This window comes from Physella acuta, unplaced genomic scaffold (genome assembly GCF_028476545.2).
Source record: "Physella acuta isolate Inbredline_101_S28 unplaced genomic scaffold, ASM2847654v3 ptg001063l, whole genome shotgun sequence".
Lineage (NCBI taxonomy): Eukaryota > Metazoa > Mollusca > Gastropoda > Physidae > Physella > Physella acuta.
In genome coordinates this window covers 833,627-847,449 of record NW_026732580.1, presented here as the reverse complement: position 1 = coordinate 847,449, position 13,823 = coordinate 833,627, and the positions used below count along the sequence as shown (strand labels likewise).

General features: G+C 35.2%; 1 protein-coding gene across 5 annotated transcripts; it reads right to left on the bottom strand.

Moving 5' to 3' along the window:
* Positions 1–3,034: 3,034 nt before the first annotated feature.
* LOC131955344 (rRNA N6-adenosine-methyltransferase ZCCHC4) lies at positions 3,035–9,935 on the bottom strand. Of its 5 annotated transcripts, XM_059319456.1 has the most exons (14): positions 9,878–9,920; positions 8,420–8,525; positions 8,108–8,291; positions 6,838–7,027; positions 6,547–6,638; positions 6,369–6,450; positions 5,821–6,040; positions 5,250–5,341; positions 4,849–4,967; positions 4,626–4,701; positions 4,263–4,386; positions 3,992–4,082; positions 3,301–3,364; positions 3,035–3,256 (listed from the first exon to the last, which is right to left on the bottom strand). In XM_059319456.1, the coding sequence occupies exons 2-14, from the start codon at positions 8,490–8,492 to the stop codon at positions 3,254–3,256; spliced, it is 1,410 nt and encodes a 469-aa protein (XP_059175439.1). In that variant the 5' UTR covers positions 8,493–8,525; positions 9,878–9,920; the 3' UTR covers positions 3,035–3,253. The 5 variants fall into 5 exon arrangements, with proteins under 5 accessions (XP_059175439.1, XP_059175435.1, XP_059175437.1 ...); XM_059319452.1 differs by having other exon boundaries at positions 3,035–3,364; positions 9,878–9,935; XM_059319454.1 differs by having other exon boundaries at positions 3,035–3,364; positions 8,420–8,500; positions 9,878–9,928.
* Between the last annotated feature and the right edge of the window lie 3,888 nt (positions 9,936–13,823).

The following is a 13,823-nucleotide window of genomic DNA, read 5'->3' as shown; positions in this document are numbered from 1 at the left end:
ATGTGCTGTACTGAGCATGTGGGGAGGGGGGGGGGGTAATTGAAAGGTTAATTTTCCAATTAAATATTGCTTCGTGGGAGTAACAAAATGTTAACATATGATCATGTTGTCATATAGACGAAAAACATGATGATATTGTCAGACACAAGAGTAACATGTCGTTATACTCTGGTGTACAGGAATAAAGGAAGTTTGACTCCAATTGTTGTTTTATAGCTGTAACCAGAGGGGGGCGGGGGGGGGGGGCATATGTCCCCGGGCGCCGACCTTAGGGGCGCCAAAATGGGTTGGAAAAACAAATTAAAAGCTTGAAGGGGGGGGGGGTGGTACAAATCGAAAGTTTAATGGGGGGTGCAAATCGAAAGTTTGTCCCCGGGCGCCGGGAAGCGTCGCTAAGCCTCTGGCTGTAACAAGACATAAACATTTTACAATATATAATGATAATTGTCATATTTGCCCCTGATCATTTTCCGTCTTAAGGTCTCACTAAATCTGAAATCCACCCCTCCCCCCCCCCCCACCAACCAAGCAGAACCTGTGATATACCACGGTAGCATAGCCTAGCTGCATACACAAACGTTTTCTGACACCTGCCTACACTTCCCCATTCGAGATTATGTGCTAGTTTTAAGACACCATGTACACGTTTAATGTTAGGTCTATAGAAGCCTCTAAATTTCCTATGTGGTTAGATTTGAAAGTTTGTATCCAACTACCCAATGGTACCCGAGGGTAGTGTAAGGTGATCTTAGACCTAATGTGGGCCTGTAGTATATGTAAACCTATCTTGGTCTTCTTGCTATGGTTGCTCTGTAGTCACATCTTGGGATAGAGTTTCGCGGGACCATAAGTGTCGTCCACAATTCCTGTTACATTCCAGAGGTGGGATTAGGACTCTAGTGGCCATGTAGGTTATATCTGAAAGGGGGGGGGGGGTGTAAATGACATTTTTAAAAAACCTTAAAAACGTGTCAATGAACTTCATCTCGACACGGATTAGCGATTTTTTACGGCAAATCAACCTCGCTCTTAAGCTATTGTTTTGTTATTTATTGTTTTATTCCTGTTAATTTGGGAAAACTTCAAATGAATCTTCTAGTAATCAATTGCTGTTACAAAAAAGAAAAGGAAATATAATTAAGGGGGAGACTGTAATATGACATGATTTAATGTGGGTGGGGAGAGGAGAGACAGTGACAATGTGTGACAATGGAGGGCGGGTTGATGTAAAAAAAAAAAATTGCAAATAAAAGCATAACGTCATTTATTATTAATGACAACCTAGTTTGGATACTAAAGAGTAGACCTCGTATATTTAATTAATGTAGGGATACAATTGCCGTGTAGCCAGACATTTATGTAAAAAAAAATTAATAAAGTTCGACTACACGTTTAAAAAAAACCCAAGTATCTTGCCACGATTTAGTGATGTTGACGGAGCATGCTGAAGCCACAGTAGACAAGAGTTGTCCGTTCCTGTTTGGCCAGGTATACTGACTCACCGTACGACATTGGTACGACAGGGAACTTGGGGAAGGCTATCACCGAAAACCAACAGCTTTTTGGCTTACGTGAACAAACAGTTGTAAACACAAATACCTTACAACACGCGCTAGCACGCGTTGGAGATGTGCAATATCTTAAATCAACAAAATTACGTGCTGTATGCCATGCTTCTTACGAGGTGGATTCCATAATCATTACAAGTTAATTGCTCTATAACTAATTCTTCTGAAAGAAATTGAATTTATATAGAAAATATATACTTTTAACAGTGTCTGCCCCCCCCCCCCCCCCCCGGAGTAAAATGTCTGGAAGGAAAGTTATAACTAGTTGTGGTTTTCTCTCAGAAATGCCATTGAAACGAGGTATTTAATTATTCTGAAATTACTATGAGTTAAGTATTTAACTTAATAAAACTTGAGTAACTGGTGCCGGCGGTTCTCAAAAACCAGCCTTATAATTCTCAACATCTAAAAAAATGACATTAATTAACAAAGCTTTTTTTTTTAAATTTTAATAGAAAAAAAACACCATGCCAAATATTTCTGACTTTGTGTATGTTTATTAATGTATTTAGAAAATAGTTATCTACTGGTGTCCTGTACAGTGTAGACTTGTAACATTTTTTCACTCTACATTTATAGTTGGTGGATAAGAAGAACCCAATACTCCAGACCAGCCGGGTACCTAATAAAGTGGCTGGGCATCTGCTCTGGTGGGTACCTGACTCTTGTTAGGGAAATAATGTGGCCAGGCATAATGCTGCCCACACTATCTCCCTGTTGGCCGAGGTTATTGAAACAGATGAACTCAGCCCCATGTGTCATGGGTATGAACAGAAGAAGATTATTGTATTGGTAGTATCTCCCATATGACTGTATGTCCACGACACTGATGAACTCTATCTACCCAACTGACCATCATGTTCCAAAGGCTATCCTATAACTTGTGAGGACAAACCAAAAACAATATAATTGAATTAATAATTGGTTAAGGCTATGAATCTTGGGATAAGATCAACACATTTCCCCACAAGAAACAAGCAGGTGCATGCGACTTGACTATAAGACTCAGATGTAAGACGTGATGTAGAGGCACACAAGAAAACACTGCGACATATCTTACCTGGCCAGTCAAGTGTAGCTACACCTTAGCCATACCAATTCATAACATTACATTCAAAACATGCCACCCAGAAAAGATACATTTGAGTTGTATACAAACTTTATGTTTCACACAGCGTCTCACATCAAGATTTTTCTATAGAAAAAAAATACTGCTGTTGAAAATTGGAATTAAATGATTTATAAAGCATTTTTAGTGGGCTATTAGATTTGCTGGAGCATGAAGAGATGGCAAACATCCAAACCTTCACATTACATAACAACCAGGAAGTTCAAACTAAGGCAGATTTTTTTCATGGCTCAACTATTCAGGGGACAAAACCCTTTTTATCAGCCATGTGAAAATAAAGTGTACAAAATATTTATGAGATGTTGTTCTAGAAAAAAATAAATTGAACAACTTTGTATTCAGCAGCTTTAATCTTCAAATCATGAATAAACATACACATACCAACAGCTCTTTTTCTAATGTAACACTTGCTAACTAATAATGTGCTAACAAATTTGCTTACATATTACATGCTAACACAGCACTTGTAAATACCTTACACACTAACACATCAATTGTACACACATCACTAGTTAACAAATAACACAACACATGCTAACACACCCCACAACACATGCTAACACACCCCACAACACATGCTAACACACCCCACAACACATGCTATCTCCTCTTGTGTTTCTTGACTCTGCCAGCAGCAGGTGATGCACTCTGTTTTCTTTTTACAGCCCTGGAATAAACATTTTTTGTGACATGGTGACAACAAATAATTTGTTCAATTATTTATTTTAACCTTTGCCTAAATTAAATAGTATTTATGGGATGGTGTGGTAGAATGGTAAAGCATTTGGCTACTAGCCTGAAGGTCTTGAGTTCGGATCTCAGATCAGACATGTGACTGTATGTTGTCCCTAATTTACGTTGGGGAAAGTTTATGTGGCTGGGCCTAGTGCTGATCAAATTATCCCTTCATAAGCAGATGTCAAGAAACATATGAACTCTACTCCATCTGCCTAATGGATCACTAGATCTAAAGAAGAACTTTACTTACTAAATTTAGTAAATAGCAATTCCATTTAAAATTGTTTAACAGTTTTAACTTTATTTTCTTTATGTGGAGGATTTACAAAAGAGCAGTTTTTAAAAGTTGTGTCCCTTTGTTAGTACAAGAAGGCTTGAGGATAAGTAATCCATTGTTATAAAGGGTTAAACAATATGTATTTATATTTAATGAGGCACACTGCGCTGTGATCTACAGCTTCAAGCTGGTCGTGACTACATGGTTCAGTCTTTAGCCAGAGTGGTGTTGCCAGGTGAATCCAGGCAACTGTTAGCAAAATCTCAGACATAAACATACCTTTTGATATTTCTTGAATCTTCACTATTTAAAACAGCTCTCTGGGGACACTCTCTTCTTTTATGGCTCACATCCCCACAGATGTGACAACCTATGGGTGAATAAAAGGACATCAAAACAAAAAAACTTCAACGAATTGTTATTATAATAAGATAACATGGAGTATCAGTTTAAATTTAGTGTTTCATATAAAGAATATAGAAAACACACACAAAGTGTTAGTTACATGACAAAAAAACTTTGCAAACATACAGTAAAAAATTATATGTACCTGCTGAAACAGACTGTCCACACACGTGAGTTTTTAGTTCACACTTTTTACACTTCTGACAGTGGATACGAGAAGATTTTACACATCTCATACATGCATAACAGTGCGTGTATGTTGTTCCATCCTAACATGCAGAAATAAATAAACCACAGTAAGCTTTAACACCTTTAGTTTATTCAAATTTCTAAATGATTATGTGTAACTGTATATACAAGCCTACATGCTTAAAAACCAACTAGGAAAATAAATTTCAAAATAATTTGTTTCATAAGAAATTTTTGTATCTACAACAGTGCTCAAGAATCGAGCTGGTGGAAGAACTGTGATGGGGATGCTCTCTGGAGAGATAATTACTTCACTCACCTTTGATGTGCATGAATCACAATCTTCACAGTGTTTATTTTCTTGAGAAGAAAACCTTTTACATGACTGACAAAACCTACACAAACAAACAAAAGGTAAATGCATTAAGCTGTTTTTTAATTGAACTTAATTACTAGAGGAAATTTTTTTTAAAGTAGCTAAAATAATGTTATTTTCAAGGTGTTAAATCACTGAATGATTTCTAAATGAAGAATAGATGTACCAATATCCTTCCTCTGGTGGCAGAACAAACTGTGCTTGAGGGATGTTGGTAAAAATTCTAACAGGTGAACCTTTCTTCTTGTGTTGGTTGTTGAACAGGTTGTGATTGTCATAATCTACCTGTTGACAAATTGTGTATAGCGTTTAACCAAACATCATATTGTCACACTCTTTTATAGAAAACTGTAAGAAACTCAAAAGTCTGACAGGATGCTATTCACAAGACCCAGAGGCTGAGCTTTTCAGAGAATAAAAGATTTACTTATTTTCAAATATATACATTTTATATTAAATAATTGTACACTAACAAATAATTAATTTTTTTAAATGAAAATGCTAACATAAACCTCCACTAATAATACATTTTTCTTAGAATTGATTTAATTTCAACAAAAAGATTACCTTATAGTCTAACATTGCTAGAGCTGGAAGCTGCTTTAATATCCTGCTTTCCATGAAGTAGGGGAAGAACCAAACAATGGGCATGAGGCTATCTGTTAACATGTGGTAACAAAATTGAGATTTAAGAAACTTAATTGATTATTCATTAAGCATATAATTATTTATATTAATAACTTCTAAATTTTATCAAAAACATTCAATAGTAAAGTTCCCATTTCAGACCTCATAATCCATTTGGCAGATGAAGTAGAGCTCATGTGATTCGTAACCTTGGCATATAAAGGGATGATGTGGTCAACCCTATGCCTAGCAACCCAGTAGGGTGACAGTGAATCTGGATAGAGCTCCAAACTCAAGACTTTGGGCTAATAGCCAAACACTCTACCATTCAACTACACCATCCAATAATTAATAATGGTAGAAAAAGCTGATCCCCACAGGTTTTTAAAAAGATATTTTCAGTGTTAACTAAAATTATCCAGAAAATAAATAATTTTATGTGTGTCCTAAATCTAAGTACCATAGAAATCATGTTTATTATATAACATGCCATTCACAGCTTATTGACTACCTTGTTCATCATTTATAAAACTGTTTCTCATCTGTGATAATTTTAAAAATGAACTGGCTAGTGCTTCCACCATCCCACCAAATGGTGGGTCAGTGATAAGGATCACATGATCAACATCTTCCCCAACAAACTGTCGCACTCTTGTTTCTCCTTCAGCATCGAAGAAGTGATGATTAAACATATTGTACTTTGTGAACAGTGCTGGAGGAAAAAACTGCGCCTGAAAACAGACATATATCGTGCTATATATCACACGCACTTTCTACAAGATGATTTTTATTCAAGTGCTAAAGATATGCATACACTAGCTAGATTTAAACACTAAGCCACAAGAGGCAATGTATAGTCTTAGTCAATCAAAGTTCAAAGTTTTTATTTAGCTTTCTGATGAAAGTTAGATTTGGTTAGTTATCAGGACATTAACTTGTTTTTCAGTCATACTTATTTACCAAATAAGGTAATTAAAATATTTAAAAAATCATTATAATTTTTAAAATGACACATAAAATAATTTAAACCAATTCTTGCACATAAAAAAGACTACTTACATAACGCTCATCAAGATCTAACAACATTGATGACATTGATCTATCCCCCAACTTTCTTATATTTTGAACTGCTTCATGTATTCTGAAAAATAAACAATCAAAGTGCTATACAAAGTATGTAACCTCTAAGGGAAATCAATCATCCATTTTTTTTTAACTTTTTGAATTTGAAACTTACCTAGGTGTGCCAACACAAAGAATATGGCTGTAGCCAAGTTGATGTAAAGTTTTTATGATAAAGTCAATAGTGGATTTTGAAAACAAGTATTGCTGGGGAAAAAAAGCAAGAGAAAGGTGCATAAGCATAAAAGAAAATGTTTTTAACAGTGAAAACTATTATTGATGTTTTTATCTCACATAAGCCTCTATTAAAAGTGTATTTAAAATTATCAGCTTCAATACAAATACAATTTTTAATATATTAATAATTTACTAATATAATTTAAAAAGGACATTTTTAAAAGCTTACTGCAAAAGTTTTATTATCATCAAGTGGTGTGAACAATAAAGATGGCCACCTCAATTCCTTCAGCAAAACATTCTTCTTTATAACATGGTTCTTTTCTCTATGTTCTGTAACTTCGTTATCTAATAACAGCATACTACAAGTGCAGCATACATTTCTATTGTTTTTAGGCAATTTCTTAAATTTAATGTATCTGCAACCAAAACAAAAAATAGAAATTAATTGCCACTTCTTGAAAGTAATAAAAGTCTGGTACATTTTTATATCTATATATATAATTCTCTTCTGGGAGCCGTTAGAAAACAAGCTGCAAGCGCCTCCTTGCAGTCCCCTCTCTTTCTCTTTATCACTATCACTACCACCCCCACCCCACCCCCACATTGTCTGGTGAGCTGTGGTCACGCAAAATGTTTACAAATCGTAGAGCCGGGTTTCTATTAGGGGCAGATAATTTAGTTCGATTTTAAACTTACAGGAGGTAACTAAGAAATAACTAAGAGGAGGCTGCTTTCAAGGGGGGGGGGGGGGGGGTGTAGGGTCGGGGTTAGGGGGAAGGGAGGGTTTTAGTGTTTTAAAGCAAATATTTTCAGTGGCAGCATTGGTACTGTCGAATTCACAAATTATGAATTACTGAAAAGTAGAAAATAAAACAACTAAATAGCGGCATATGATACGCTGCGGGTCGGCTCGTTGACTTTAAAAAACTAGGTTTAAACATGTAAAAAACATTTTAAAAAACATACAATAGCAGCTTAAAAAGTACCTCAAATAAAAAACAAAAAACATACACTACTTGATATTAATTACTAATAAGTTAGAAAGCTTTAAGTGCTTTCTTCAGTAAATTGTTAAACTCATGGCAATGCATCATGATGGGACGGAATGGTCTAGCGGTAGAGAACCCGTAAGTCTCGAGTTCAAATCTGGGTTCAAGTCAGTAGATTATCCCTGAGTCCACCCAACTCTCATGGGTACCTAACTCACGTTAGGGAAAGTAAAGGCAGCTGGGCATAGTGCTGACCACACTATCTCTTCATATGCCGAGGTCACAGAAACAAGTGAACTCTACTTCACTTGCCACAAAGACCGTCAGGTATGAAAGGGAAACTTTACTTTAATGCATCATTAAAACTTTACTGCAGATGGTCATTCATTTCAATTAACAAAGCTCAGTGTTTCACATAGATGCACTTACAGACACACACACTATCATTGTTAAAAATTGTAAAGTGTAAAGCCATTTTATTGAAAATGGCCTTTGTAGACTACTTACCTTTTTCTTAAAACTTTGTGTAAAAATTGTGGCATTGTTTGATGAAGTGACATAAGATTTTTAGATGGGGCATCTTCCCATTGGAAAAAACTGCATTCTTTCCTATCTCGAAATGCAGAACATGCATAAAACCTGCGAGGTTTTTTAGACTGGTAATCCCAGCGCTCAAATAGTAGTGTAGGCCCTTAAAGAGAGAAATACTTGATATAACTTATAAGCACACAAAAGTGTTCAAGTACTTTGTTATTAATGGTGTTTTATAGTTGTAGTACATTCATTAAATAATAATTAATAACATGCAGGTCTACTTACCATGTGGACAGCTTGGGACATGACCAAGTGGTTGTAGGGTGATCAGTTCTATGTTACCTTGTTTGGAAGCCATAATGCAGGCTAATAAAGAATGACATCAAACAATCTGTAAATTAGAGTGGTTTCCACAGAATCTCTAACTATAGGTATAGAGTATAGGCCTAATTACTAAAATTTAACAGTCATCTTTTTTTCACATAATATAATAAATTAATAAATAATGGCCTATACACACACACAGGGTCATTCATAAATGACATCACGCTATTTAAAAGATTTTTACCCCTTCCCCCCCCCCCCCCCATCCCTCACACGTCACAAAAAGCCAGACCCCCCCCCCTAAAATGACATCACACCTCAGCCTAAACCCACCCCCCCTCAAAATTGCAGTTGAATTTTTTTTTAAAACATCTATATTTTCCTAAAATCTTGTCTGAACTCTGTCAAAATAGAGTATTTTAATCAATTCCTATTATTACAATATTGAATATATTAAAACAGTTGGTAATCTATCGTTTTGGGTACGTAAAATCGCCCGCGATTTGTAATGTGAAAAACAGGTGACTCCTTAAATTTTAATAATTATTTCACATTTTGAGGAGGATTTATGTTTTAAAAAATTCAAAAATGTTTCCTTGATTCATTTATGTACCTGTTTTTAAACAATTGAATTAAAACTTTTCCGTAATAAATGAAGACTAGCGATGTTTCCAACAGATGCAACCATGCTCATTTACTATAGCAGCCATCTTGTCTAAGTTTTATTTTTATAAGCTTTTAGCGCCAGATTCAGGGGGAAGCCACTCTATTTTACAAATGGCTGCTGTTTATATAGCAAATCTTGCTCTCAGACACTGCTGTTTAAAGTTAATTTCTGGCCTATATCGATATATTTAGCAATTGATTTAGGTTTATTATTCATTTATCTATAATATTTGACACAAACATATCACAATATACTTCTATTAAAGCCTTGACAATGAGGTAACGTTTTCGTACATAAATAGCCGCGGGCGATTTTACGTACCCAAAACGATAGATTACCAAACAGTTTTCTAACACGCAAAATAACGTCTAAAATTCGGTTTCTAACATTGCTTTTTTATAATGCAAAAGTGTAACGTCGCACCATCTGAACCCCCCCCCCCCCCCTTCCCCTCATCACACATAGTCGCAAAATTACGGACCCCCCCCCCCCCCCCGGTGTGACGTCATTTAATTTTTTATTATTATTTTTATGGACGACCCAATATATATAGTCATACACACCCCACCTGAAAACATGGGATAAAGAATTGATAAAGATAAACAATTTATTAATTATTACATAATTCATGGGTTATTTTGTGTCTAGTCACCTAAACACATAAAGTTATAGATCTAATCTAGATCTAGATCTAGGCCATTCTAGGCCTACCACACTAAACACAAACGACAGTAGACAAAAATTATACGTACTATCACGAAATTCAAAATATTGTTGGAAGCTAGCAAGCAGTATGGCAGTTCTGTCATATCATGCCAGATCAAAATGTGAAATTGCTGCTCACTAATATTTTTAAGCTTTGAAGAAATACAAAATGAATTGGGTTCAAATCAGTTGAACGTCCCAGCTCTAATGGGTACCTAACTTACGTGCTGACCAGGCTATCCCTTCAAATGCCGAGGTCTCTGAAACAGAACTCAACTTCATTTGATCCATGTGTCTTGGGCACGAACGGGAAATGACTTATGATGATGCATAGGCCGAAGTTAAATGAAAAGTTTTTTTTAATTACTATTTTAAAGTGCGTGTTACAAAATAACACACATTTTGAAATGTATTAATCCATTGTAAATAAATTAACTTAAAAAAACTTAACAGACGAAAATGAATAATGGACACCAAAAGCAATTTAAAGCGAGCAACAGGTAAATAGAACTGGCAAGCTTGCCATATTGACAAATTTGACGTTTTTTATCGCCATGAAGAGTTGCCGACCGTTTTGAAATAATTCACGCCTTAAGTCAGTTTGATCTTTAAATTTGTGTATATATTATGCTATGGAATATGTTAAATTATAATAAGGTATACCCATAAAAGGTAAAAACCTTCAAGCGTATTTAAACGTTGTAAAAAAATGTCGCTATGTTACTCAATATATTAAAATTTAAAGTACGAAGTTCCGTCAAAAGTACGTAGTTTTTAAAAAAAAAATGAATACATCCAGAAAAAAAAGATTGATTTGAATACATGATATACACATGCGTATACTCATACTTACAAGGGTAAATGGAATATATATATATATATATATATATATATATATATATATATATATATATATATATGTATATATATATATATATATATATCTAATATATAAAGCTCAATTCTGTAACGCATATGTTTGTTTGTCGCTGGTTATCGATGGATTTAAGTGTTAGAAAATTATCGTGCGCGTTTGTCTGAATTTATGAGTTAAAAAATTACTATTAAAAGTGTTGGGAAATCATTTTCATTTTTCAAATTATAGTAATAATTGTCGGCATGTTCATTAAACACAAGTTTTAAAAAAAATATCATCTTTTACAAAAATTCTAATTATGTCTTTATTTAGTCCTATAGCGCTTACTTCCCTTTGATCAATTAGGCAAAACACAATTACTTCCCTTTATAAAACCATTGCATTAGTTGAAAAGCATTTACTTTTTAATTACTTTGTTTTGGTGTTGGGAAAAAAATAATTACATAATTAGCGGGGATTGATCAAGTGCAAATGTTGTAGGTATTTTACGGATAAGCTTGGAGTATTATAATTGTTCGTTACATTGAAACAGGCGCGTTCGTTTAAGTGAGTGCAAAAACTATGAATAAGTTGGGGTACTATAGTCGTTCATTAAGCTAAAACAGGCGATTCTGCCCCGGGCGTTTATGTTCGCGTTAGTGTTTTCTTTGTGTTTAGGTGGGTTTGCGTTAGTGGTTGCGTTTTGATTTGGTTCGTTTTTGTTCTTTCTTTTTTCGTTTTTGTTTGTGTTTTTTTTGTTTGTGTTTGTATTTGTGTTTTTGGTTGGTTTTGCGTTTGGATTTGGTTTGTTTTCGTTTGCTTTTTCGTTGTTTTTTTTTGTTGGTATTGGTGTTTGTGGTTGGGTTTGTTGTTAGGTTTTTGTTTTCGTTTGCTTTTTTGTTTGGTTTTTCTTTGTGTTTGTATTGGTGTTTGTGTTTGTGGTTGGGTTTGTTGTTAGGTTTTTGTTTTCGTTTGTATTTGTAATTGTGTTAGCGTTATGTTTGCGTTTTGTTGTTTTGGTTGGTTGTGGTTTGGGTGGGCAATGCCGGGTTTATGATGATTACTAAACACACAGGTAATGGTCTTTAACAGAAAGGTTTTTCACAGAAGCCAGAGCAGGGCCTGGCCGGGACGGCTAGTTTAATATATAAAGCTCAGTTCTGTATGTACAGCATATGTTTGTCGTTGGTCTTGGATGGATTTAAGTGTTAGACAATTATCGTGCGCATTTGTCTAAATTTATGAGTTAAAAAATTACTATTGAAAGTGTTGGGAAATAATTTTCATTTTTCAAATTATAGTAATAATTGTCGGCATGTTCATTAAACACAAGTTTTAAAAAAATATCATCTTTTACAACAATTCTAATTATGTCTTTATTTAGTCCTATAGCACTTACTTCCCTTTGATAAATTAGGAAAACACAATTACTTCCCTTTATAAAACCATTGCATTTTGTGGAAAAGAATTTACTTTTTAATTACTTTGTTTTGGTGTTGGGAAAAAAAATAATTACATAATTAGCGGGGATTGATCAAGTGCAAATGTTGTAGGTATTTTACGGATAAGCTTGGAGTATTAAAATTGTTCATTAAATTGAAACAGGCGCGTTCGTTTAAGTGAGTGCAAAAGACTATGAATAAGTTGGGGTACTATAGTCGTTCATTAATCTAAAACAGGTGATTCCGCCCCGGGCGTTTATGTTCGCGTTAGTGTTTTCTTTGTGTTTAGGTGGGTTTGCGTTAGTGGTTGCGTTTTGATTTGGTTCGTTTTTGTTCTTTCTTTTTTCGTTTTTGTTTGTGTTTTTTTTTTGTTTGGGTTTGTATTTGTGTTTTTGGTTGGTTTTGCGTTTGGATTTGGTTTGTTTTCGTTTGTATTTGTAATTGTGTTAGCGTTATGTTTGCCTTTTGTTGTTTTGGTTTTGGTTGGTTGTGGTTTGGGTGGGCAATGCCGGGTTGATGATGATTACTAAACACACAGGTGATGGTCTTTAACAGAAAGGTTTTTCACAGAAGCCAGAGCAGGGCCTGGCCGGGACGGCTAGTATATATATACATTATTTTTTCGAAGGGGGGGGGATTAGGTTCCTCACCGGGTGCCATTTGCCACCCGACCTTGCAACTCCACTGCTTATAGGCCTGCTGTGTGTAAGTTATTGTCCTGTTTTTATGAGAAACATAGGCCTATTAATTTTACTAATGTTGCGCTTTGGTCGTTAATTAATGTTAATTAGACGTATTTAATCATTTCTTTTATGTGATAATTTTGAAGTCGTAATTTACAGGGCGCCGTCCATTAAACAGCTGCGCGCTTTTATACTGATTTTACACCCTCCCATATCGTCATAAGTCACAAAAATGCAGACCTCACCCTAAATGACGTCAGACTTATAGTCCCCATCCCGGTCGCTTTTTTTTTTAAATTTCATTTTCGTAAGGAGATATAACCAGGCCTGGGTGATATTGAAATAAGTGCTTTATCTTTAGATTTCATTTTCGTAAGGAGATATAACCAGGCCTGAGTGATATTGAAATAAGTGCTTTATCTTTAAAAGGAAACTGGGCGACTTGCTAAATAACTAATTTAAATAATGTTTTTGTAAATAGGTCAGTATTGAATTTATTGATCAATTTTCATAATAATTTACGAAACCAGTTGTATTTTTTTAAGAAAATAAAAAAACGGTAAACTTCAGTTTTAGAAATACATATTTAAATGTAACAGCGTAACGTTAAACTATCTTACCCCCCCCCCCCCCCGGGCATAATGCTAACCACACGATCGCTTTGTACAGGGATGGACTGGCTGTGTCCAAGTGGCCCGGGAATTTTTAAAAGGGGCCCCCAACCAGGGCCTGCGCTACCTATGAGGCGAACTAGGCGGTCGCCTAGAGCGCCATCCCTAGGGGGGGGGGGGGGCGCAAAATGTTTAATCGCTATTATCAAAAGTACCTAATAATTAATAACTATAAAAGAGTAGCGATCGATTTCGGCATCCAGGGCGAACTATCAATTTTGCGCCCCACCCCAAAATTCGGTCTATATAGGCCTATATTTTCGCGGTGGTGAAAATGCAACCCCACATCCCTAATTTGGAAGGTCTGGGCGCTTTTAACAGTCACTTTGCCTTTTTAATTT

What these genes read in the sequence shown, in the direction of transcription:
- LOC131955344 (XM_059319452.1), bottom strand. Translation starts at nt 8,492, where the DNA reads ATGGCTTCCAAACAAGGTAACATAGAACTGATCACCCTACAACCACTT. An exon ending in CTTTGTGTTGGCACACCTAG is followed by an intron (nt 6,451 to 6,546) that starts GTAAGTTTCAAA and finishes TTTATTTTTCAG; the next exon opens with AATACATGAAGCAGTTCAAA. An exon ending in TTTTATAAATGATGAACAAG is followed by an intron (nt 5,342 to 5,820) that starts GTAGTCAATAAG and finishes ACATGTTAACAG; the next exon opens with ATAGCCTCATGCCCATTGTT.